Below are 27,925 nucleotides of genomic sequence, written 5' to 3'. Positions count from 1 at the left end.
GCAACGAGAGAGGCTGCTACAGTGGGTAGCCCGTGCTAGCCAAAACCAGAGAAAGGCCTGTGCAGCCACGAAGACCCAGCACAGGCAAAACATAAAATAAATAAACAAACAAAAGTATTTTAAAAACAAAACAGGGTGAGGTGGAGAAATGGCTACCCAGTGAATGAACTTGCATTTCACCACTGACCTGGATAAACTACCTTCACTGGGAAAGCCTAGCTTGTTAAAACCTTTAGAGGTCACAGATCTCACCAAAGAAAAGCAAGGCTTACCTGCAGCTCAGCAAGAACCATCTGATAATAACCACAGAAAAACAAAAAGGCACCCCGGGCTGTGATTGCAGGGAAGATAGAGGGAAACTGGTGTGTGGAATCAAATTGGAATTAATGTCATATGCTCACCTTGGACCTCAAGCTACACCTAAAGCAACAATTAATCTTTTTTAAAAATTTTACGCAATTCTCTACATTTACTAAACTCAGAAGGCAGACTGGGATTATCTAACATAAAGAAAATTTCGATTAAGGGATCAGGTAAAGTCTAGGCACGGGACTAAAGAGAGTGGTATGTATAGGATAAGAAGCTGTTAAGTATCAGGCTCTAATGTGCATCTCAATCAATGTGATCGATACTGCAACTCACTCCTAGACATTTTTGGTTTTCTTAAAGACACACAATAGATAAAAGAAACACTCTAAATATGGCTGCTTGCCAGTTTAAAAAAAAGCACAGTTATAGTCATTCCCCCCTTTTTTGTGGTTTCCCTCTCTGTGATGGCATTTGCCCAAGGTCAATCATTGTCAGAAAATATTAAATGGAAAATTCAAGAAATAAACAATTTGAGAGTTTTAAATTCTGCACCATTCTGGTCAGTGTGATGAAATCCAACTTCATCCCACCCTCAACTTGAATCATCACTTTGTCGAGCATATCCCACCTGTAAATTGCCTAGCCGTCTCAGTTATCAGATCGACTGCCAAAGTTTCACAGTGCTGTGTTCAGGTAAAGCCTTATTTTACTTACTAATGTTCCCAAAGCAAGAGTAGTGATGCTGCTACTTGGGTCTGCCAAAGACAAGCTGTCATGTCCTTTCTTCAAGCGAAAAGGCGAAAGTTCTCAACTTCATAAGGAAAGAAAAAAATCATATTGCAGAGATTGCTAAGATATATGGTAAAAAGTAATCTTCCATCTGTGAAATCATGAAGGAAAAAGAAATCTGTGCTAATTTCTCTGTCTCACCTCAAACTGCCACCACAGTGCATGATAAGTGTTTACTTAAGGTGGAAAAGGCATTAAATTTTTAAGATATTGTGAGAGGGAGAGAGATTACACTCACCTAGATTTTATTACGGTATATTGCTGTAATTGTTCTATTTTATTACTGCTAATTTCTTACAGTACCTAATTCATAATTTAAGCTTTATCATTAAGTAGGTATGTAAAGGAAAAATCAGCGTGTGTGTATATATATAGAGAGAGAGTTCGGTACTATCTGCTGTTTCAGGCATCCACTGGAGGTCTTGGAAATGAATAGCCTCTGTGGATAAGGGGGAACAGCTGTACTCTAAAAAGCACTCACTTCAAGGTTCAAGTTCTAATGCTGAGTAACCAACAGGAAATGTATAGTAAAACATAGGCTCTCTCTGTCCGTGAATGAGTATTCATTGTTTAAGAAAAAGATCACCCTATTTTGATGGGGTGAGGAAGGTTGGGGAGGGTTGACAACCCAACCCCAGGGGTTAGGTATGAATCATTTCTTCAGACGCTGCCTTCTCTAACAACTCCAGGCAGAGTTAGTCACTTCCTCTCTGCTCTCAAGGACTCAGTACAGCCTCATCTCAGCACTTAACATGACAGCCTTAGGACTCTAGAACCAACCCTTCCACTGAGGCCCCTGCCTGGAATGCAGGAGATACTCAGTGATTGCTTGCTAAGTGATGAAACGCACATCAACCTCTCCCTGGGTTGACAAGATAAATAAGGGAGGTGTTCTGTTCTACTCAGTCACTAAATCGCGTCTGACTCTGTAACTCCATGGACTGTAGCACACCAGGTTTCCCTGTCCTTCACTATCTCCCAGAGTTTGCTCAAATTCATGTCCACCGAGTCAGTGATGCTATCTAACCATCTCATCCTCTGCCACCTCTTCTCCTCCTGCCCTCAATCTTTCCTAGCATCAGGGTTTTTTCCAGTGAGTCGGCTCTTTGCATCAGGTGGCCAAAGTATTGCAGGTTCAGCATCAGTCCTTACAATGGATACTCAGCGCTGATTTTCTTTGGAATTGACAGGTTGGATCTCCCTGCAGTCTAGGCGATTCTCAAGAGTCTTCTCCATCACCACAGTTTGAAAACATCGATTTCTTCGGTGCTCTGGCTTCTCTATGGTCCAACTCTCACTACATGACTACTATGTAGCTGTGCTCAAAGCTGGGTGGATACAAAGGAGTCTAGGCCCAGATAGGCTGTATAACCCAGAGGCAAGGAAGCAGAGCATTTTTACTCAATCTGCTCACTGCGTGTGTTTTTAAGTAGGTAGTGGTTGCAGGACCTGGCAGCTAATGTCAAGGAACAAGCCTAGCAAGGCCATCTGCCTGAAGGCATTTCTGATTTGCAGAACATCCCTTTCCATTCTGGCATCGAGTGTCACAGGAAAGCTCAGACCGAAGAGCAATGTTCCATCAGAATAGGCTGGGACCCTCAATTTTTAAAAACTGGATCCCCTGGCCCCTGCTCAGCATACAGATATCATGCAAAATGAGGCAGGCTAAAATAGGGTAGGGCCTTCAGTGATTCCACTTGATGAAAAAGAGGTGATACAAAACACCTCGCACTGTAGAGAGGTGACAGACAGGGGCTGATGACAATCCTCTAAGCACATCTTAGGAAACGCGGCATCAGGCCCTGGGCTCCGGGAGAGTCCTGGACTCCACATTCCTACAGAGCAAGCTGGATCTTTACACTCAGTAAAAGGTCACTTTGAAGTCCTCGCCCCCTGCAAACTCAAAGCCCCATGATCCAGCAAGACTGAAAAACTTCCTGTTCTTCTCTGAGGGGGTAGCAACTCCTCCCAGCAAAACCCACTCGTTTCACTGATTAAATCAACGAAATAGAAGCCAACATTCCACAAAAGAATGTCCACTGCTATTCACACAGATAAACAGATACACCCACTGGTAAAGGCCAAAAGACACGCGTGTCCTGGTTCTCAAACGGCATTTCAACATGGTATGGGGGTGGTCTCCTGGTCTCCAGCTCCTTATTGCTCCAACCTTAAGGCCCCAAAAAGTGGGAACAGCTCTAAATGCAAAAAGAAGAGCCAGTATCTACTCCAAAGTCAGTACCACTTAACCATCTCAGCCATGGACACACTGCCTTTGTATAAATAACAAAAAGGTATGCCCCTCACTGGGTGCTGACCTGGAGCCCAAGGCCTAGCCAAGTGGATAATGACTAGGGGGAAAGCTCCTCTCTCCAGCTGATTGAATCAGAACTTGTTGGGCTGAACAATGATTTGGTGTTCAGCATCCAGGGGTCAGGGTACAACCTGGGGGCAGCCCCTTGGTTTAAACTTAGCACATCCATAGCCCCCAGCCTATTGTTAAAATACAAGTAAAGTCTGTTTCTAAGTCTCACTTCATATCCAAGAAAGAGCCCCCATGAGAAGTCCTGAGTTTCAGCAGATTTCTCTGAAAGCCTGTGAGACACAGTAATTAATACCCGAACTCATCTCAGAAATATCAAAGGTGTTTAAAATGCAGATTCTTTTTTCATGATGAACGGATTTATTTACTACAAGTATAGTTGATTTACAGCATTTCATGTGTACAGCAAAGCGTACAGTTATACAGATGGATTCTTTTTCAGATTCTTTTCCATTTGTGTGTCTGCACATGCTCAGTCATGTCCGACTCTGCGACCTCATTATAGATTATTAAAAGATATTGAATATCCCTGTGCAATACAGTAGGTCCTTGTTGCCTATCTATCTTCTATACAGTAGTGTGTATCTGTTCAAAAAGCAGATTTTTAAGCCTCTATCCAATCTATTGAATCAGAATTATTGCAAATGAAAGACTAGAATCTGCATTTTTAATAAGCTTCTCTAGCAATTTCTCTATATCCTTAAATTTGAAAACCATGGATACTGGGTGTAGGCTTCTCTGCCCCCTCCACAGCCAGGACACCAGGTCTTAGGAAATTTTATCAGCAAGCAGCCAGTTAGGAAAATCAAGTACACTAAATCTTGTAACAGATATTATCTAGTATAAAGAACTGGTTCCGCAGGCATCAGGGACACAGTAACTGCAGGAAGCAGCTTCGTCCACAAGAGCCATGAAAATCAAAGAGGAGGGATGGGGTTATCAGAATCTGACAATTCAGAGGAGGAGACCCATAGAGCTGGGACCCAGATGTCTGAGGGACAGGGGCTGACACCTCAGGGGCTCCAAGGAGGGCCTTTCAGTGAGGGTCCACGGTGGGCTGAGAGGTCAACATCTGAGGACTGGCTGGTGTGGGCATCTCTGAGGGATGCCAGGAGGCTGGTTCCAGGACGTAGAATGAAGCTGGAGGACGGAACCAACTGCTGCTAGAGCGAGAAAGACCCTTTCTGGAGGGAAGCTGAAAAGAACCAGAAGCAAGCAGGATGAAGCATGTCCCTTCTCCCTCCTCCAGCCTCCCAGAGTCCCCCAGCATCCCCAATTAGCAAAGCTTAACAGGGAAGAGCAGGCAAAGGAGGAACATGGTTTGCCGGGTACCAGACAAGGTCTAGAAAGGTATGTCTAGCGCTTAGAGGCCACCACTTAATAAGGAGCCAAGGGACTATGCTGTGCATCAGCTCCAATAGAAGATGGGGTCTACTCCGAGCTCCCCCTAACAAAAGCTGTGTCTTAACTCTCGTTTCACTCTGTTCACAAATACAGCTTCTCTCATGGCCCTTTTTAACATCTGCTGCTGCTGCTGCTAAGTTGCTTCAGTCGTGTCTGACTCTGTGCGACCCCATAGACGGCAGCCCACCAGGCTCCCCCGTCCCTGGGATTCTCCAGGCAAGAACACTGGAGTGGGTTGCCATTTCCTTCTCCAATGTATGAAAGTGAAGAGTGAAAGTGAAGTCGCTCAGTCTTGTCCGACTCTTCGCGACCCCATGGACTACAGCCCACCAGCCTCCTCCGTTCATGGGATTTTCCAGGCAAGAGTACCGGAGTGGGGTGCCATCGCCTTCTCCGTTTTAACATCTAACACTCCTCAAAGGTTCACTCTGTACTTCCATGCCCAAATGGCCCCACTCTGTGTCTTCCAGGTCATGTAGAAATTAGGAGTAGCCACAGTGAGCCACACAGCCCAACCAGCCATGAGACCTCGGGCAAGCTGCTTTGGCACGTGTGCCTCATTCTTCTCAATTACAGAAAGGGAACGGCAGCAGTTATGGATGTACCTCACGGGATGACTGCAAATATTAAATGAGACAATACACACAAATGTGATAATACAAAGAAACATGCCTGGCACTAAAGTGCTTGTGTTTTGACTGTGAATATTTTCAACAGTATGATTACCCCAGATACCTGGATGGAAACTAAAACAAGACCGACTACAAGCTGAGCAAAATCCCCTTCCCTGAGGTCACCTCTGTTCGCTTGGGGCCCCAGCTCCTGCCTCCTTCTTCTCAACCCCACCTCGCCAAACCTGACTCCTGGTTGTCTTGACACCAGTGACTGACTGGGTATACAGAAAATTATGCGGAGGGGAATGATTCATGGTTTCAGCTCCACTCCTCTAATAATTAAATATCCTTGGCTACCACACCCATGAAGCAGCAAGGAACTAAAAAAATTTCTCCTAGCTCAAGGACAGAAGGAAAAAAGTCCATTTCACTAAGGCCACCCACTGCTCCCCATCTTTCTGTCTGATTTGACTTCACTCATAATCATTCAATTATCTGGTCTCCTCGGTCACCTGAGTTTCTCCCCAAGCTACACCACCCAAGGGGAACTACAGGCACCCCTATAGGGAGAGGGCGTCCCCTGCCTCTCTCCTGCCGCAGTCTCACCCAGCACCAGGAAGGTGATGCTGCAGGCAGTCTGACAGACAGCAGAAGAGGCATGGGGAAAGCAGTGAGCTGGGAACCCACCAGGGCCTGAGAGCACAGCTACATGAGCAGGAGGCTGAAGAAGAGCCCCGTGAAGCGACCCATGGGAGCAATAGCATGCCGTCAGCCCTGCCTCTACCAGCCCTACCACCCAGGTCTTCCCGCAGGATCCCCCTGTCACCGGTCGGGCCTGGCAGGACTGCAGGACAACGTGCCCTCTCATTCTTGCAGCCAAAGATGAGGACTATACAGGAATTAAAAAGATGTGCAGGTCACCTGGATACCCTGTGAGAACGCAGATGCTGCCATAGTTCTGGGGTGGGGTTTAAGATTCTGTGTTCCCAATGATACATATGAAGCACCTGGTCTACAGACCCCTCTTGAATTGCTAAAGCATGGGGGGACACCGCCTCTTCATACTGTTCATGGGGTTCTCAAGGCAAGATTACTGAAGTGGTTTGCCATTCCCTTCTCCAAACAATGGAATGGGAAAGACTAGAGATCTCTTCAAGAAAATTAGAGAGGGAATATTTCAAGCAAAGATGTGCAAATAAAGGACAGAAATGGTATGGACCTAACAGAAGCAGAAGATACTAACAAGTGGTGGCAAGAATACACAGAAGAACTGTACAAAAAAGATCTTCATGACCCATATAACCACGATGGTGTGATCACTCACCTAGAGCCAGACAGCCTGGAATGTGAAGTCAAGTGGGCCTTAGGAAGCATCACTATGAACAAAGCTAGAGGAGGTAATGGAATTCCAGATGAACTATTTCAAAAGATGATGTTGTGAATGTGCTGCACTCAATATGCCAGGAAATTTGGAAAACTCAGCAGTGGCCACAGGACTGGAAAAGGTCAGTTTTCATTCCAATCCCAAAGAAAGGCGATGCCAAACAATGTTCAAACTACCGCACAATTACTCACATGCTAGCAAAGTAATGCTCAAAATTCTCCAAGCCAGGCTTCAACAGTATGTGAACAAAGACTTTCCAGACGTTCAAGCTGGATTTAGAAAAAGGCAGAGGAGCCAGAGACCACTGGATCATAGAAAAAGCAAGACAGTTCCAGAAAATCATCTACTTCTGCTCCACTGACTACACTAAAGCCTTTGACTGTGTGTATCCCAACAAACTGGAAAATTTTTAAAGAGATGGGAATACCAGACGACCTTACCTGTCTCCTGAGAAACCTGTATGCAGGTCAAGAAGGAACAGTTAAATGGAACAACAGACTCGTTCCGATTGGGAAATGAGTATGTCAAGGCTGTATATTATCACTCTGCTTATTTAACTTATATGCAGAGTACATCATGAGAAACGCTGGGCTGGATGAAGCACAAGCTGGAATCAAGATTGCCAGGAGAAATATCAATAACTTCAGATATGCAGATGATACCACCCTTACAGCAGAAAACAAAGAGGAACTACAGAGTCTCTTGATTAAAGTAAAAGAGGAGAGTGAAAAAGCTGGCTTAAAACTCAACATTCAAAAAAGGAAGATCATGGCATCTGGTCCCATCACTTCATGGCAAATAGATGGGGAAACAATGGAAACAGTGACAGACTTTATTTTCTTGGGCTACAAAATAACTGCAAATGGTGACTGCAGTCAAGAAATTTAAAAATGCTTGCTCCTTGGAAGAAAAGCTATGACCAACCTAGACAGCATATTAAAAAGTAGAGATATTACCTTATCAACAAAGGTCCCTATAGTCAAAGAAATGGTTTTTCCAGTAGTCATGTATGGATGTGAGAGTTGGACCATAAAGAAAGCTGAGAGCCAAAGAAATTATGCTCTTGAACTGTGGCGTTGGAGAAGATTCTTGAGAGTTCCTTGGACTTCAAGATCAAATCAGTCAATTCTAAAAGAAATTAACCCTGAATGTTCATTGGAAGGACTGATGTTGAAGCTGAAACTCCAATACTTTGGCCACCTGATGCAAAGAACTGACTCATTTGAAAAGACCCTGATGCTGGGAAGGACTGAAGGTAGGAGGAGAAGGGGACGACAGAGGATGGGATGGTTGGATGGCATCACTGACTTTACAGATATGAGTTTGAGCAAGCTCTGGGAGTTGGTGATGGACAAGATTGGCGTGCTGCAGTCCACGGGATTGCAAAGAGTTGCACAGGACTGAGTGACTGTACTGAACTGAGGGGACACAGCTTCCCCACACTGACCCCAAAGGTTATAAGTACTCACCTCCTAATAAGGGAGTAGAAAGTTTAGAATCTGCCTGACCCACTTCCTAGTCCCCTGTGGCTGAATGGGGAGGGAAGCATGAGCTATGGGAAAGCAGATGCCTGGGAAGTCAGGTATAAGAGGGACCAGCTTGACATATCTAGAAAATCAATTAACTGCAAAAGATACATGCATCCTAAACTTCACTGCAGCATTATTTACAATACTCAAGACAAGGAAGCAACCTAAATGTCCATCAACAGATGAATGGATAAAGAAGATATCATATATATGTATGTATATATATATACACACACACACACGAGACTATTACTCAGCCATGAAAAAAATGAAATAAGGCCATCTGCAGCCACATGGATGGACCTAGATGTTATCACATTAAGTGAAGTAAGTCAGAGAAAGACAAATATCATATGATATCACTCATATGTGGAATATTAAATAGACCCACAGATATAGAAAAGAAGCGTATGGCTCCCAAAGGGGAAGTAGGGGGCAGGGATAAATTAGGAGTTTTGAATTAACATATACAGACTAAGGCGTGCTACTGGTGAAGAACCTGCCTGCCAATGCAGAAGTCCTAAGAGGCACTGGTTCAATCCCTGGGTCAGGAAGGTCTCCTGGAGAAGAGCATGGGCACCCACTCCTTGCCTGCAGAATCCCATGAGCAGAGGAGCCTGCTAGGCTACAGTCTGTAGTGCCACAGAGTTGGACATGACTGAAGCGACTTTGCAAGCTTGCATATATAAAATAGATAACCAACAAGGGCCTACTCTATAGTGCAGGGAACTATACCCAATATGTATATAGAAAAGAATATATAGTAGATAGATAAGGCATCCTTACATACACACATCTACATATATGTGTATGTAACTGAATCACTGTGTTGTATACCTGAAACCATTAATAACATAATGTTAAAAATCAACTATACTTCAATTTAAAAAAAAAAAAAAGAAGAAGAAGGACCAGTGTGGGGAAGGGACTCTCAGCCTACAAGAGACCAGAAGGAGCAAATCCCTTTCCAAGGAACCATATTTATGAATCTTATGCATATTTAGCTCTTCAAAAATGAAGATTCAACACTCCTTCCCTTAACACGTAAGTTTATCATTTTTTAGGTATATTTTCAGAAATCACCACAAAAGATGAGAACAATTCTGCTTCCTTGCCTCAGTAAACAAAATGTAATCAAACTTAAAATTATTTCCAGCAACTCTGGCTGAAACCAAGTTGGGCTTCAGTTGTCTGGAAATTTATTCATCCAGAAAACATAATTTCTCAAGTATTGTCATTAACTAAGTATACACAGTAAACAAAGGTAAACAGCCAGATTGCCATAACTGCTTTTATTCACCCCTAGTCGCACTCACATTAAATGATTAGTCTTTACAATAACAATAGAACATTGACATTCAACAGATTACTTAAGAAAAAGAATCACTACAAATATTAACTCTTTGACTGAAACTTTCTTACAGCCTGATGCACAGATCCTCATATCCACACAGTATCTCTAACTGACAGCAGCTGTGTACTCTATGGAGATCCACTTAGGATGGCATGAGTTTTAATATGTCTTGTAGTCACTCGTTTATTACCTTTTTTAAGAGCTGGGCTGAACTGGATTAATAAGTGCTTGTTAAATTGATCTTTTAATAGATAAACCTCTTTATTTCCTTTCTGTTTCATTTACTTGACAAATGATAGGAAGTATTTAGTTTTATGTATTTGCTGTCAAGTTTTTGGTTAACTAGCATTTCTCCCTTGGAGAAGGCAATGGCACCTCACTCCAGTACTCTGGCCTGGAAAATCCCATGGGCAGAGGAGCCTGGTAGGCTGCAGTCCATGGGGTCGCTAGGAGTCAGACACGACTGAGCGACTTCACTCTCACTTTTCACTTTCATGCATTGGAGAAGGAAATGGCAACCCACTCCAGTGTTCTTGCCTGGAGAATCCCAAAGACGGCGGAGCCTGGTGGGCTGCCACCTATGGGGTCGCACAGAGTCGGGCACGACTAAAGTGACTTAGCAGCAGCAGCGTTTCTACCTTAACCTCCAAGCTCTCAGAAGGCAGTTACCTACCCTCTTGATTAGCCTTGTTCACCACCAAGATAGCCCCTCCTGTGCGTAATTTAATAAAAACCTGTTGGTGATAATGGCCAGGCCTTCAAGCCCACAGTATGTGGACCAAAATCCCCAGAAGGCCCAAGTTTCAGATTCAGTCTCCTCACGTGTCAGTTAGCTTCACTTTGTTGTTTTACTCCATCCAGTCCCAGTAAGAATAAAAGGGATAAATACATATAACAACTCTACCACCAATGGGGGTTGGGGAGAGAAGGAGCAACCAAAAGCCTGATCTACTAGGATTTAATAACAATTATAATAACGCCTTCAGCACATGAAGAATAACAGCATCTTGGAGCTGGAAAGAACTTCTATTTATAGGTCACACAGTCATATAAGGACAAAGAATATGTACGTGTTTATTCATTCAACAGATTCTATTGAGCTTCCTGTATGTGCCAGGCACTAGCTGAGGAACTGGAGGCAGAGAGCAAAAAGCACCTCCTTCCTAGAGTTTACATTTTAATGGGGGTGGGGGCTAGATTTTTTAAAATCTGTGAACAACATAAGTTTATTTTGGGGTAAGTGCTATGAAAGACGTGTATAATATCGATTGGTGGGTAGAGTCCTGGAGCTGTGCCAGTCAAGGTAGCCTCTCCAAGGTGCTGCCATCTGGGTGGACAAGAAGGAGTCACCACACTATGATCTGTGGGCAGAGGTGCCAAGAGGGGCAGCACCTGCAAAGGGCCTGGGGCAGGGATGAGTTGGAGAGCTTTGACTAGACAAAGGCAGTATAATCAAAGCTTGTGGACCAAGAAGGCAGATGGGAAAAGGGATGCTCAGGCGGTAGGCAGGGACCACAAGGAGAGACATGTGAACTAAAGTAAGTGCCCTCGAGGATTCTGAAAAGAACTGGATGACCTGGCTCACATTTTATAAAGCTCACTCTGGCTCCTCTGCGGAGATACGGCTACAGGTGAAGAAAGAGTAGATGTGGCAGGACTGGGAGTTGCCATAAATGCTCAGGGACCACATAAGGATAAGCCAGGATGAGTGCTGATGGATTAGAAGTTATCTGGGGAGGGGAAACACTGAAGCACTGAAACTAAATATGTATCACCTCTACTCTGGTCATCACTGAGTTTTATAATGAATAACCCTGATTCTCTCTTTACCCCTTCAAAACTTGTACAAGCAGCTTGTACTCTGGTCGGTCCACCAGAATAAATTCTACTCACTCCAGATGACAATTTAAAAACCCTGAACTACCATGCATTGCTCAATCAACCTCCAACAGAAAGAACAAAGGCGGCTGAGGATGCAGAGGAAAGAGACAAAAGAAACAAGTTACTGTCATTCCCCATCTACTAACTGAGAAGAGGCCAGCAAGGGGGGCGGGGGGTGTGTTTCTACATATTCGAGAGAGAGTTCTGGGAAAAAGCAATTTCTCAGTCATCTCTTACAACTGGATATTTGTGGGTGCTGCCTCCTATGAAAAAGCATTTTATAAAACCAAAAGAAAAAACAAAAACATTTGATATTTGAAGGTATTTTTCCCGTCTCACTTTTCTACTTTTGGAGGCTGACAAGAAATAATTAACCAGTCAAATGAAAGCTCTTTCTCACCATTCCTTTAAAATTAAACCATACTAAACAACAGTGACTAAGAGTGTTTAATATAAATTTTTTAAAATCCCACTATCCAGACACAGCTATTTCCACAGTCACATATTACAGTCTAATCCTTATTCATACACGCATTTATATGCATTCACATGCACAGTCACAATAATTACAGCTCTGTATTCTGCTATTTGCATTGTGAATTAGATCATAAGCATTTTTCATGTTTCTAAAATGTTTATAATTATGTTAGTTGCAGCACAACATCCCAACATATTACTGAACCATAAACTATTGCCTTTAACCCTAAAATTGGGCACATGAATTCTCTTTGCTCTCAGTTTTACCTTACAATTTCAAAGAGATAACCCACCTTTTGTGCAAATAAAAGCTGAAACAAAGCCAAATGCATAAATTTCAAGGCTCTTACAAAATTGCTGCATTCAGTAACTCATTAAATTGCTTATAAAATCATTCATCGGTCAATGATTGGCCAGATCAAGTGAGTGAAAAGAAATACATCAATTTCATTTAGGGATTATTTACCCAGGATACAAGAATAACACACAAACCCAACAGGAAATTAGCTGAACCTGCACCGTAGAGTGTGTACTTCTTTAATAAGTGAATGGAATACGGACTTGGAGGAAACATCCCATTCTCTGCACTGTAATTTCACCAGTCTTAGCTTTCACTAGGTGGCTGAGTACTTACAGGTAAGAATCCACAGATGAAATGCTGCAGGAGGCAACTCTCTGAATGTTTTAAGAAATGTACCACACTGGGCTCAGCGGTGGCTCAGCGGTAAAGAATCCGAGTGCCAGCGCAGAAGATGTGGGTTTGAGCCCTCATCCAGGAGGATCCCCCATGCTGCAGAGCCACTAAGCCTCTGTGCCACTACTGTTGAGCCTGGGCTGTAGAATTTGGGAGCCACACTACTGAGCTGCAACTACCGCAGCCCGAGTACCCTAGGGCCCGTGCTCCGCAACAAGTGAAGCCTCCGCAACGGGAAGCCCACGCACCGAAACTAGAGAAGACCCTGCTCACTACAGCTAAAGAAAGCCCACACAGCAATGAAGGCCAGCACCACCAGAAATAAGTAAATTAAAAAATTGTTTTAAAAGAATAGTGCATTAAAATAGTTCACATTTAAATATGTAAGGGTAGTTTAGAAGTATACACACAGAGATAAATGTTGCATATAGAGAGAACATTGTTGTTTGGTCACTCCGTCATGTCCGACTCTTTGTGACCCCATGGACTGTAGCGCATCAGGCTTCTCTGTCCATGGGATTTCCCAGGCAAGAATACTGGAGCGGGTTGCCATTTCCTTCTTCAGGGGATCATCCTTCTCCAGGGATCGAACCCGCGTCTCCTGCATTGGCAGCTGTGCCACCTGGGAATGGTAAACGCAGCTCACCTTTACCAATGAGCCACCAGGGAAGCCCAGAAAATACAGCACTGTGTTCTAAAGGTGTCTTTCCTTTAAGGATTCCTAACTCCCCGAAGCATGCCTAAAAAGATGGAACAAGCTCACGCAACTGACAGCTTCCCAGCTGTCCCCCAGATTCTCCACCAGCCATTGTATTTTAGCAGTGCTAAAAGTAGCAGAGGGGCAGGGGCTTCAGTGACCTTCAGGGGCTTCAGCTTCAGGAAATACTTAAAAGAAAGATCCCATATCCTTTGATACCCTGATCCTTGATGGGGTTATACCCTTCAGCAGACAAGAGGCTGACACCACTGAAGTCTGTTCTCAGCTTTAAAAGGAGGCCAGCGGCAGCCTCTGAATCAAGATTCTCTCCAGACATGGAGACCACAAGGATCACCTCCTCCACAGTTTCATGCCCTATCCTTAACTCACGAGGCCAGTCACTTCAGGAGAATGTCTGAAGGAGGAAAAAAGAGATGGCCATCTACAGCTCAGATTCCACCCTGGGAGAATCTGAACTCCATCCTAGAAAACTGAGCAAGTTGTTCAGTTTTGCAAACTGTATCGTATTTCAAAGCCACTGGTGGAGAAGCACCACTTTATGCTCTTCCCTTTGAAAAGGGAAATAGGAAATGTGAACCCTTGCATCTCAACATTCTGTCCCTGCAGACTTTCACATCTTCTGCCAGAGTTCACCCTGGACAAAGACTCCAAAAGGACGTCCAAATTCTTTGGACAACTGGTAGTCAGCCATATCAAACACTGCTTGAAATAATTAAGCTGTCAGGGCCTTGGAAATGCTGGGGCTTTAAGAGTATCTAGATGTCGTCTTATGTTTCATGATGATATCTGATCAGCATTACAATTCCTCACAGTCGCTAGACAGGACCAAAATGACCAAATATGGCTAGCAAAACAATGTTTCTTTTCCATTCACTTTCCTTTCTCTCTCGAACCTTAAAGTAACATTTCCATGCTTTTATTCATCTATGTATCAAAAGCCATATCAAAATATTTAAGAAGTGGGAAAAGATAATGACTGATGAGACCTCCTCCAACCCAAATCCATGGAAATCCTAAATGCCACACCATTAGTCTTAGAGATCAGCACACTTTTTTTTTTTTTGCTTAGGAACCAAATGTATTTCTTGGGCTCAAACATATGCAAGTTTCAAAAAGCAATTATTTTAAGACAGTCTAGCACTGTGCAAGCTGTTACACTGCCAGTATCACTGAGACCCTTTCACCAGCCAATTAATGATGCCTCTTCTGCCATGCCGTTGTTGTGTAGTCACTAAGTGGTGTCCACCTCTGTGACCACATGGACAGTAGCTCCCCAGGCTCCTCTGTCCAGGCAATTTTTCAGGCAAGAATACTGGAGTGGGTTGCCATTTCCTTCTCCAGAGATCAGCACACTTTAAATTGACAAGAAGCACACACACCCAACTACTATCTAACCTCACTCCCAACTCAAAATCAAATGGATTTAAAGGATATAACTAGTTAAAATTAGAATGGAAAAAGAAAAAAAAAAACTACTCAGTGACGCAAACCCTTCTTTCTCATTTTTTATTATATTTTGCCATTAAACACTCAACTTTTATTTTTGTTCAGTTCAGTCGCTCAGTCGTGTCTGACTCTTTGCGGCTCCGTGAATTTCAGCATGCCAGGCCTCCCTGTCCATCACCAACTCCCGGAGTTCACCCAAACCCATGTCCATCGATTGGTGATGCCATCCAGCCATCTCATCCTCGGTCGTCCCCTTCTCCTCCTGCCCGCAATCCCTCCCAGCATCAGAGTCTTTTCCAATGAGTCAACTCTTCGCATGAGGTGGCCAAAGTATTGTACCAGTTCATAAATAATTATATGTCCTCTATTTAGTTTTATTATGATAAAATACACAGAAATGTCTACCTACCATGGGCTCAGACACCCAACATTATCAAACAAAACAATTTTATGCTAACTCAGGGAAACTAGGACTTATTCAACAAATATCTTATTCAGGATTGAGAAATATCAAGGCAGAGCAACCTGACTCTTTGGTTTATATACTTTTCCCTGTAAGATTCATATTCACAGCTTCAAACTCATTAAATCCAACAGACGGGACTTTAAAGGGAGCTCTGCGGGGTAGGGAGGAGAGGATTCCAACAAGGATGTTAAACTTTAAAGACACATCTCACACGGTTCACATTTCTGACTACACTCCCCAGCTGACTTTTGATTTCTACCTCACACTTTCATTTATTAAATAAATAATGAAAATTCCTTCCAAGGTTTTCTTTATAAGTGTTTTGGATTCGCAGCCCACACTGCAGAGGCCAAACCTCAGCTGGCAGCCAGAAGTTGTGCCTGACTGAAAGTGCCGCTAAAACATACCCCGCAGAAAGAGATCTGAGAACACACAGAGACCCAAAGTTGTGGCACAGAGGAAGCCCTAAAATATATTCCTGGGCAAGCCTCGGATGTTGATTCTGTCCTCATGTCAGGAAATTTCAAACATTCATTTCAGGACTTAGCAATCCTGGTCATTAGGGGTCCTTTCAATGAGTCAGCCTCCCATCCTCAAAACACAGCTGCAGAAACTTTTTTATAATACTAACGCAGTCAATATTCTAGATCACCTGGCATAACGCAATGAAAGAAGAGATACTCTAGACACAAACAGTTTGCAAGCAGATGGAACAGTCAGTTTCATCCCATTCCTTAAGGAATGCAGTTTGGAGCTGAGAGGAATCCAGCCCATGTCTCACTTCTCTTTCCCCCAATGCCTTCCAAAACCCCTGGAGAGAATAAACACCACCTCCCTCCAAACTGCTCCTTCCCCACCCCAAAGCACAATCCCATCAGCCAATGGTCAAGGCGACTTCCCCCGCCTGGGTTCCTGAGCGAGTTCCCACGAGACTTAAGACTCTGAGTCAAAACAATGTTCAAGGTGACCACCCAACACAAAGACACCTTTAGTTATCATTAAAAGGAAGAACAAAGAACAGCTTTGTCCTGCTTGAAACAGCTTGGAAAGATTATTCTCTGTCTAATGGCCCCAGACTCCAGGAGTTGGTGATGGACAGGGAGGCCTGGCGTGCTGCAATTCATGAGGTCGCAAAGAGTCGGACACAACTGAGCGACTGAACTGAACTGAACGGCCCCAGAGAAACAAAAAACAACTAGCTTGAGCCAGGCTTCTTGAGAAGGTGGGGCTCCTCCTTTAGGCTCACCTGGTAGCCATAAGCCAGGATCTCAACAAGTGTTACCTGTGCACCACCTACATGAGGAGCACCTGGGTTACTGGGGCAAACGCCCAAAGAGAATCTCTGGGGCTGTAACCTGAGGACCTACACTCTGGAACAATCACCCTGGAAATTCCCCTGCACGACAAAGTTTGAAAACAACCATCTAATTCAAACTATTTTTGTAGACGTCCCAAAGTTTTGAGTATCTTCTCCAAGGAAAACCGTGGATGCAGTTAATTAAAACAAGTCCCTACTTACCCCAAAGTGCTCATGATTATTCAGACAGAGTCTCAGTCACTTCACTCTCGCAACAACCCTATGAAGTATTCATCCTCATATTATGGCTCAGAAAACTGAGGCCTGTGGCCCACTTTTTGCATGCGGCCCTGTGAAGATTTTTACCCTGCTGTCCATTACATGGAAAAGGACTCCCTTTAATGAGCAGAAGTAACTTATTTTTAACTCTCCTAGAGGTCATTTACAAGGTTGGTCATGACTTTTCCTCCTACCCCGACCAGCTCCACCTCAAAGATAACCACTTTCGTAGCATGTGGCATTCGCCAAACTGCTAGAATGTGGCTTCTGGATTGAGTTGCCACAATGTAAGAGACATAATACATGAAAGTTTTGGAAAACATCTCGAGAGATTAAAATGAGACGAAATAGGCTATGAGAGAATAAACTTTAAAAGCTAACTGAGATCAGTTTGGGAGAGTGTGATCATACTCGGAAGATGGTGAGCACACATTTTCATCTCCACTTCAGAGCAACTAACTGAAGCACGAGAGATTTAGGTTGGATGTACAGATGAACTTTCTGATAAGGGACGACACGATATCGGCATCATGCTCACGCTTAGTTGCTCAGTCATGTCAGACCCTTGGCAATCCTACGGACTGTAGCCCACCATGCTCCTCTGTCCATGGGATTCTCCAGGCAAGATACTAGAGTGGGTTGCCATGCCCTCCTCCAGGGGATATTCCTGACCCAGGGATTAAACCTGCGTTTCTTATGTCTCCTGCACTGCAGGTGGGTTCTTTACCGTCTGAGCCACAGAGGTCATATAATGCCATTGATGGGAAGATTTTCCCCAAACACCTTTATGTCTAGGGCAGGGTTTCTCAGCCTCAGCACTACTGGCATGTAGACCAGATAATTCTTTGTTTTCGGGGCCTATCCTGTATGATGTAGGATGTTTAGCAGCATCCCTGGGCTCTACCCTCAAGAGGTGAGTAGCGTTTCCTCAGCCCTCCGCAGCTGGGACAACCCAAGATCTCTGAAGACACTGAGGATGGCGGGAGAAGAGGGCCAAACCTCCCTGAATCAGAAGGGAGAGAAAGCAGAGGGGGTCCAAGAGAAACCAGCTGTTCTTCCCAAGAGTCAAGGTCCCAGCCAACCCAGGCACTGAGAACTGAAATGGCCTGCAGGGAAAAAATTCGAGGAAACTGGATAATTCAGACACCAGATGGTGTGCCTGAGACAAGTGCTAAGAATCAACTGCCCTAAAGAAAAGAAAAAGAAGGAAGAGATGAAGACCACAAGAAAAGGGAAGGGGAATGGCCTTGTGGGGCCCAGTTACATAAAGTCAGGACTCCATGGCCCCCAGCTCCCAGGAAGGCAGTTTAGCTACGGGTGAGTTTATGAGAAAGAACAGGTGAGAGCTGTTGCCAATGTCAAGACCGAGGCTTCTTATCGTTTTCAGCGGTGCTGACGTGACACGGAGACTGAACACCCTGGAAAGTGACACAGGGGAAAGAAGGCGGAGGAAGAGGCACAGAGCCTGCTCTCTCCAGGGCCCACAGCCACTTGCAAACGCAAGAAAAGGTGACAAGGTCTGCAGAGCCAATGTGTGCTCTTAAAATGCCTGTGAAAGGCAGCGCCTGCTGAGTAGAGCAACTAACTACAGGGTTTCTGGAGAGTTTAGCAAAACAGGCTACTTGGCCATCAGTGTTTAAGGCCTAAACACACAGGTGTTCTATGCTGGGAACGGCACACAGCAAGGTCGCCACTCCTGGCCTTGCCCCTTGGGTTGTACAGCTTTAAAAACAGGCATCGGAGAGACACAAGCCAGAAGTGTTTTGTGCCCACCTCAACATTCCACCACCATCACCTAAACAAGAGAAAGAACATGTCATTCAAACAGGAAGGCCACAGAAACTCTGCCCTCAGAGTCGGAGGCAAAAGCAAACAGGGAAGAGCGTTCGGGGGCCACAGGGCAGCTGGGAGTCAACCGCCCCACCAGGAGCGTAAGTGCTTTTCCTCCTGACACGTCCATCCATGATCACTATTCACCCAGCGCTGGGGGCTCCAACAGCAGAGAGAACCGCAAGCGAAAGAAGCCCTGGCCTTGTCCCCACGCCGAGGTCTGTGGTAGGCATAAAAGCAGGCGAGTGAGGTGGATGGAGACCCTTTTCCCTGGTTCTTCATCTGCCACCTCGGATGCTAATGGTGCACACTCTGTTACAAGGCAAAGTTTAAATCCCGGGATGTCCTTTCTCACCACCCTCAACAAAAGTCTCCCGGCATGATGTCTGGGCTTTCCTTCGTGTGTGCTCAGAGAATACAAATCCCTTTGAATATTGGTATACACCAAAAACAATTATGAAGGTTAAAAGCAATACACTGCATGAAATTTACTCTGAAATGCAGGGGGCAAGTAGTAATATGGGTTGATGAAATGGACAGAAAAGGTAGAGAGATGGACAAGTGATGAAATAAGTATGGTAAAGTATTAATGGTAAAATACAGGTGATGAATATACGGGTGTTCACTGTAAATTTCTTCCAACTTTGCTGCACGCTTGAAATTTTTTTAAAAGAAATTGTTGAATGCAATTTTTAAATAACCCTGCATTTACCCTAGAATAATAGGTAAGGACAAGGGCAAATTAATACTATATTTTTTAATAAAAAGTAACAGTTTATAAAATACCATGTACAATGTAATCCCAATTTTGTGAATATACAGAAATACCAAAATATTGCTTTCTCTTTTGGAAACAGGATTATTGTGCCTTTCTACATTTTCCAATTTTTCTTCAATGAGCATGTATTGTTTTGCAATCAAAAATTTACTTTCTTCAAGTTTAAACAAAATCTCTGAAGCCAAATCTCAATTACTTACTATTGAGAATTATACGGACTGAAATAAATTTTATTTTTGTGGGTTTTTTAATATAGACATGCAGCTCCCTAAGTACCAGATCTCTGAACAAACAAACTCAGTAGAGGACAATCCCATAAGCCCTACTTTTGACAAGACAAGGAAGCAGCGTGTTTTAGCAGCCAGTGCTTCCCTTGTGGTTCAGCTGGTAAAGAATCTGCCTGCAATGCAGGAGACCTGGGCTTGATCCCTGGGTTGGGAAGATCCCCTGGAGAAGGGAAAGGCTACCCACTCCAGTATTTTGGCCTGGAGAATTCCATGGACTGCATAGTCCATGGGGTTACAAAGAGTTGGATACAACTGAGCGACTTTCACTTCACTTCACTTCCTTTTAAGCAGATTTGCAATTTTATATACTACTACTGGCCCCCATCAGATCCATCTGGTTTGCCATCAACGTATAGCACATCCCAGTCACAACACAGGGCATGAATGTCCTCACAGGGGCCTTCACTGGGCTCCAGAAAGTCCCACAGTGGGTATGTTTACATGTGTTCCTCTGCCCCACGCATACAGCATGATACCTACACTTACTGGCACAAACTAAAGAGACGCCTGATGAGCCAAGTGCTGGAGCAAAAGGAGGAGAGCAAGACCACTGATTCCCTCGGGGATGTCGAGCTAAGCACAGGACCCCTACCTGTGAAATAAGAGTACCTGCCTCACCACACCAAGGTCTCTGTACATCCTTAACACTTCATAGTGCTACAGACCACAAGGCAGACCCCCAGCAGTTCACTCACTTCCAAAGAGAATAAAGGAATGAAAAACAAGAGTGTTCGTAAGGACATCTTTCAGGATCCAGTGTTCAAAGGTGGTGATCAATCTGAGGTACGTAAGGAGGGGAGAGGGAACTCACATGCTAATCCTGAGTGAAGAAGTGAAGTGAAAGTCACATCCAACTCTTTGCGACCCCATGGCCTATACAGTCCATGGAATTCTCCAGGCCAGAATACTGGAGTGGGTAGCCTTTCCCTTCTCCAGGGGATCTTCCCAACCCAGGGAATCAAACTGGGTCTCCTGCACTGCATGCAGACTCTTTACCAGCTGAGCCACAAGGGAAGCCCAAGCCCTGGAGATAGAGGCAGGAGGACCAAGGAGGCCCTCCTAAAAGGAGAGGAAACCAACTCCACTGACAGTAGTGAGGTCTACAATACAAGCATAACTCCAGCTAAATCCACTCACTTAACGAGCCCATGCTCCTTGAAGAAAAGCTAAGACAAACCTAGACAGCATATTAAAAAGCAGAGACATCACTTTGCCGACAAAGGTCCATATAGTCAAAGCTATGGTTTTTCCAGTAGCCATGCACAGATGTGAGAGTTGAACCATAAAGAAGGCCGAGCACCAAAGAATTGATGCTTCTGAACTGTGGTGTTGGAGAAGACTCTTGAGAGTCCCTTGGACTGCAAGGAGATCAAATCAGTCAATTCTAAAGGAAATCAATCCTGAATATTCAATGGAGGGACTGATGCTGAAGCTGAAGTTCCAATACTTTGGCCATCTGATGAGAACAGCCAACTTACTGGAAAAGACTCTGATGCTGGGAAAGATTGAAGGCAGGAAGAGAAGGGGATGACAAAGGATGAGATGGTTGGATGGCATCACCAGCTCAATGTACACAAGCTTGAGCAAACTCAAGAAGATAGTGAAGGACAGGGAAGCCTGGCATGCTGCAGTCCACGGGATCACAGAATTCGACTTAGCGACTGAACTACAATGAGTGTGCAGCTTCAGGAGAGATTCATCTGACACCTCTCTTTTTCCTTACCAGGTACACCTTTCCATAGGCACAACCAGTCAGAATGCTAAGAGCCTCGTAAGCAGCTGAGCACAGAGAAATGAAAGCCACCTTCTCAGCGATAGAAATGACCAAGGTCATATTAAGTTCTCTGAGTACTGGTGAATTGCTACTTTATGACAGTGATTATCTTTTATGCTATTTGCATTTCCATTATTTCTTTTATTTTCCCTTTTTCGTTAGTTTCAATTACATTAACAGTGACGATTACATCTATTTAAATGCATGTATGTGTGTATGCATACATGTACACACATGCACACATACACACATGCTAGCTAGAGAAGTAACTCTCCCCTTCTGTATCATTTGGATCAGTTTAACCTTTAATTGAACACCAGTTACTTGCACCACACAATGATGGTAATGCACCAGATTCAGCAATGAGTGAAAGGTAAAGTCCCAATACACAAGTACACATAAACAAAAAGGTATTGTCAGCAGATCTCAAGTGCTTTGGCAATTCAATGGAGTGTATCATATCCACTGCCTAGTGAAACAATGAAGTAAGCTTTCATTCTGATATCAAGGGCAAGTGATGAATACTCTTGGGAAAAAAAAGATAATAGAAAACCAGTATCCTTTTAATGTTTAGTATGAGTAAGAGCACACACAAATTCTCTCCTAATCCCACTGAGGTTAGTAATAATAGTAGTAATAAGCATTTTTACCAGCTTTCTACCTAAACTCTGGCCAAGATAAACTGTCATCAGGATTTAAGGACCTGCTAACCTATCAGACTGCACCACCCCAAATGATCAACCGATCAGGTGCAAGTACACTTTAGGAGGCAAACGACGTCAATACAGCACAGAAACCCAAAACGACCAACAGAAACTTTCCAAGTTTCTTGACAGTGGCAATAGCTACCTTTACACTCTTTTAGGACAGCATAACACAGCCTAGGTTGTAAAGAAAGATACGTGCAGAGAAACCATCATGGAAAACTACCTCTTCTTTGCACATGTTCCCTTATGAACTCACTCCACCTTTTTCCTTTGCTGCCAATGGCTTCTCTCAAATCCTCACATCTAGTTCCAATCTCTCCTCTGAGACCCATGTGACAGGCGTCACAAGGGCTCACCAGTATCTCGTTTCTAAGCACAACAGCACCGAGTTACCTCACGATTGACAAGACCACGTGAATGGTGGGGCCAGTGAAATGCGGGCAGTGTTGAGTCACTCATCATGGCTGAGGCAGAGCAAAGTTCCCGCAGCCCCTCCCCGTCCTGCAGCAATCGGACAGCAGAGCCGCACGACTGAAGCAGCCTGGATCACCGAGCTGCTGCAGGAAGGAAGGCTGACCTGGAGCGTCTCTCAGACTCAGGAGACTCTGAGAACAAGAAGTGCACTTCTGCTGGGTTCAGCTCCTGTGAGTTCAGGATTGTTTGTGACCAACCTCAATGCCCAGCTTACCTGAGACAACAAGTTTAGTGGACATATCAAGGGCACCAAAAATCCATCTAAAATCAAATCACCACCGTCTTCCACCTGACTCCAGAGAAGCCTGCCTGCTCTGTTTTGGTTAATCCTCCCAACATTCAGGGTCTGCCCCTTTCCTCTACATTCCCCAGGCCTGGATGAAGAAATGGCACCAAAGCAGTTTGATAAATTATTATTGTTGGTAATCAAATTCTTGAGCAAAAAACAAATGAGTTTTAATAAGTTAGCCTTTAAAAAGAATGATGGAAATGATCAAGAAACCACCAGAAAAATATTTGGGGGAAAAAATAAGGCTCAACCATGAAACTGAATGTCTACTTAGATATACACTTTTCTCCTCCCATGAGTAACTAATGTAACTGAAAAAAAAGAAAATCTCAATTCCCCATCCTCATCACCCTTACTGCAAGGATATGCCAAGTTTGAACTCATCCAAACAGATAAAATAGGCAAATAAATATGCTTTACATTTTTTAAGGGTCAGAACGCCGCTACTCAGAACATACTGGAAACTCTTCACAAATATCGCCCACAATTGTAAAAATTAAAAGCTTAAACCCACAGAATTGTAACGCAAATATCAAAAGTTCACTTCAAAGGTCATTTATCACCATTTTCCCTCCCCTTCTTGAAAGGGGCCCACACATGCTGGCTCAGAATAGAGCTATGGAAGAAAATATGTATTGCGGTTTCATAAAACTTTTGTAGCTTATAGGTGTTGCAAATTTCATTACCGGTTCCTAGATCATACAAGCTGCATGAAAACATCAAGACACGCAGTCCCATTTTTTTTTATCTACCACTTAAGCAACTGTCACACTTTGAATTATGGATCTAAAATCTGCACTCGGAAAAAAAAAAAAAACTTTAATCTCCTTGTTTTCTGTGGGAACACCAGGGAAGGTTTTCTTTTCATCTGAAAGGAAATCTACATAATATGATATACAATATAATTATTATTCCACTGGTCTTTCTGAAATGAAGCGAAAATGTTCCCATCGAAATTTCAAGCGTGAGGAGGCATTATATAATTTAAAAGGAAGGGTAATTAATCAGCCATTCTCTCTATGGTCATCTAATCCCACTGTTCAGTTCCTCTCAAGCCAACTTAAAAATCTTGCACCTTCAATATTCTAGGCGAAAGATTACTAAGTAGTGATAAATCTAGTTAAAAGGAAAGTTTTGACTTAGATTTACCCAGAAGGCAAAGCACAACTGTTCTCTCTCCCAATGCCTCTATTCTGTCTCAAGACTGCTACTTCACGTGGCAGGATTGCTCAACACAAGTCTATGCTGCAGTGAGAAGGAGCAGCCTTCATTTTAGCTAAATGAGTCAAGAGAAAGTAGTAGTATTTATTGGTCAGCACACACCCATCAGATACTTACCACACATGCACACCTGTTCACAAGGGTCATTTCTGTTCTAGAGTTTACAGAGAGTTCACCAACCCTAGGAAGAAGAGAGAAGCCGGCAGTTCTGCCTTCTCAACCATGCTCTGCTCCTTTAACTTCCATACCAGTGAGTTCTGGGTGATATGTAGAGAGTAATATTCCTGTCTTAAAATTGTGACTTTGTATCTGCATCTGCCTTTCAATATATAAATGTTTTCTAATTTTACTAAGTGATAAGTAGTAAACATGTGTCTGCTTCATAAATCACCACCCAAAACATGCTGTCTTCTGTCTCCAGGTAGATCATCAGAGGAAACTGGTTATTATCAGTGGGCAATAGTTAAAAAAAAAAAAAAAAAAGAACCTATTGTTGTGGATGTGTGCAAATACCTCCTCTTTCTGGACAGTGCATTGGTGTAAATATTCCTATCCTAGGTTCTGAAAGTAAAATTTAGATACAAACATTCACTGCTTCTGCACCTGTGAATAAACTTGGTATAAACTAAGTTGTGCACCATGATTAGGATGTGGGTGAAAGTGATGACACAGAGCCAGGAGAAGTCCTTAAAAGATAACCACCCACCTTAACCACACCTTATGCAAAAGGTGACCAGTTGCTCGCTATGTGTTTGGACTCCTTAGAAAGAACGAGGCATGACTCCTTAGAAAGAACAAGGCATCACAAGTTGAAACTACTATCCCAGAGGAACCACAATGGCCCTTTTAAAAAGTACCTCTTCAGTCACCCAGAACTCTTCTTTCCCCAACTTCAGAAGAGGTGAAAGAAGGAAGCTTGAGTTCAACATGAAGGTCACACGCCCTCACTCTACAGAGAAGGACTAACACCCTGTGCTTAACAAACAGACCAAACTAATACCTTCATTCAGTTAAGTGTTTGTACAAGGAAGTCACTGAAACTCACTGTTCGTGGGAATGTTCCCTCCCCACCTTACCTGCAGGAAGGCAGTATCGACTTCCTCCCCAACCTTGATTTCCAAAAAATTAGCCCTCCGGAAAGAAGCCTTCTGCAATAGCCCAGCTCCCCAACTCCACAGCAAACCTGGCCAAGGCTCCTGACCCCGTGCCCTTGGGAAAATCACTTCTCTCTGAGCTACCTGCCGGGCGGGCAGCGTGGGGGTGAGGATGGCCTGGATTACATGTCTAAAGAGAGCTTACAGGTCTGAAGTGTAGTCACTCAGCCGTGTCTGACTCTTTGCAACCCCATAGACTGTAGCCCGCAGGGCCCCTCTATCCATGGAATTCTCCAGGCGAGAATACTGGAGGGGTTGCCACTTCCTTCTCCAGGGGACCTTCCCAGCCCAGGGATTGAACCTGGGTCTCCTGTATTACAGGTGGATGCTTTACCATCTGAGCCACCAGGTAAGCCCAGGCTTACAGGTTGTACTAGGATAACTGTTCAAAGCAGGTCTCAAAAAGCAGTGAGCCACCGAAGACCTCATCCCTGTGCCGTGACTAACCTTCATGCCCGCAATCCCAAGGCAAAGTGTATTCACCGAATGAAGCAGTGCACTTTCGGTAAAGATCAGGTTTCCAGACCACAAGAAACGTAAAGCATGGACGTGCAGACTGCAGCACAGGCATTCTGGAGAGAATCCACCTCGGTCTATCTCGAGGCCAAGTTCATACATGCTCGCATGATCCACGTATCCCGTTCCTAGACATGCATCCCCGTGACTCCTCCCGCAGGCCTGAGAGGGCACGATGAGGGTGTGCCCTAAGGACCTGTGGGTGGAGCTGGAGGAAAAGATAAGACGGGAACGATGTCTAGGTAAACATAGCAAGATTAATCATAAGATCACAGTGCTGAGTTCAAAAACAGTAAAAGACAGTAAAAGCTAGCGTACAATATGAATTCAAGACATGAACAAATGTCCTCATGTGCTATAATAACCACACACTCTATATGTGATTCCTGTGAAATGGTTAAAAAAAAAAAAAAAAAACACTTAAAGCAGTCTGTCACATTTTAAGCACTTAGTAAATATCAACTATTATTAGACAAAAAGATGGTCACAATACATTGTAAACCTTCTATTACAAACTTCATTTATGCATCATCCTTTCTCCTAAGGGGCTTTCTTTTCCTCTATTAAAAAAATGCATAAAAGAGATTAGAAACTTATGTTTAAAACTGTTTACAGTGGTTACCTCTGAGGAGACTTGTATGTGTGTTTTAGCTTGTTCTCCTTGCTTGGCCCTATTTCTACAATGAATAAACATATATAACTTTAGAATTGTCTTTAGTCCTTAATGTCCCTTTCAGTATGATTCATGACACACCAAAAAATAGAAATGTCTCAAAAATGCACCCCATCAATGAGGAAATAGTTCTATCATGGTACACGCCGATAGCAGAATATTTTATAGCCAATATTTATCAATGTGGGGAGACAGCATACTGTCGTGTGGAAAAAAGCAGGCGCTGGAATTGCACATGTAGGAGATCTGAAAGGACACAGACGACAGTGGTCAGCAGAATGGGCTCTCGAGCTGCCCACTCCCTGCTCACATCCTGCCTGCAGGATAATGTGATTGCCTCCCTGAGCCTCAGTCCTCATCTGCAAGATGGAGATGATGACAGTGCCTCTCGTGAGGCTGCTGCAAATAAATGCAAAATATGCAGAACAAGCAGGAAAAAAAACATGTATAAGGCCCACTAGGAAATGTCTGCCTTTTATTTATGGAGATTAAACCTCAATAAAGTTGACTTCCTGTGGTCATGTATGGACATGAGAGTTGGACTGTGAAGAAGGCTGAGTGCCAAAGAATTGATGCTTTTGAACTGTGGTGTTGGAGAAGACTCTTGAGAGCCCCTTGGACTGCAAGGAGATACAACCAGTCCATTCTAAAGGAGATCAGCCCTGGGATTTCTTTGGAAGGAATGATGCTAAAGCTGAAACTCCAGTACTTTGGCCACCTCATGCAAAGACTTGACTCATTGGAAAAGACTCTGATGCTGGGAGGGATTGGGGCCAGGAGGAGAAGGGGACGACAGAGGATGAGATGGCTGGATGGCATCACCGACTTGATGGATTTGAGTCTCAGTGAACTCTGGGAGTTGGTGATGGACAGGGAGGCCTGGTGTGCTGCAATTCATGGGGTCGCAAAAAGTCAGACACGACTGAGCGACTGAACTGAACTGAAAGTTGATTCAAAAACACATGCACACACACAAAAGGTCACAATATTGTGTAATTTCATTTGTAAGAACTATCCAAAATAGGTAAACCCTTAGAAATGGGAAGCAGGGCTCCTCCCTGGTGGCCCAGTGGCCAGGACATCAAGCTTCCACTGCTGGTGCCTGGGTTCAAACCCTCGTCGGGGAACTAAGATCCCACAAGCCAGGCAGCATGGTTTAAAACAGAAAATAGAAAGGCAGACTGGTGGTTGCCAGGGGCTGAGATAAGGGAGAAGGGAGAGTAACTGCTGACTGGGCTGGGGCTTTATTGTGGTTGAT

At 43.9% G+C, this 27,925-nt stretch overlaps 1 protein-coding gene across 3 annotated transcripts in view; it reads right to left on the bottom strand.

Annotated features, from left to right (window-relative positions):
* Nucleotides 1-27,925, bottom strand: part of STK39 (serine/threonine kinase 39) — a 317,482-nt gene that overhangs the window by 258,887 nt on the left and 30,670 nt on the right. Inside the window, exon 1 of one of the 3 annotated variants that reach the window (XM_060409810.1) lies at nucleotides 25,926-26,124. The exons of the other annotated variants lie outside the window; for them this stretch is intronic. Coding sequence (XP_060265793.1) covers nucleotides 25,926-26,049 — 124 coding nt within the window. The 5' untranslated portion in view covers nucleotides 26,050-26,124. Of the gene's footprint in view, nucleotides 1-25,925; nucleotides 26,125-27,925 lie in introns of those variants that run through there. 3 annotated transcript variants of the gene reach the window in all.

The sequence above is a fragment of the Ovis aries genome, chromosome 2 (genome assembly GCF_016772045.2).
Source record: "Ovis aries strain OAR_USU_Benz2616 breed Rambouillet chromosome 2, ARS-UI_Ramb_v3.0, whole genome shotgun sequence".
Taxonomy (NCBI): domain Eukaryota; kingdom Metazoa; phylum Chordata; class Mammalia; order Artiodactyla; family Bovidae; genus Ovis; species Ovis aries.
Note: the sequence above shows the minus strand (reverse complement) of the source record. Positions and strands in the feature narration are given on the sequence as shown.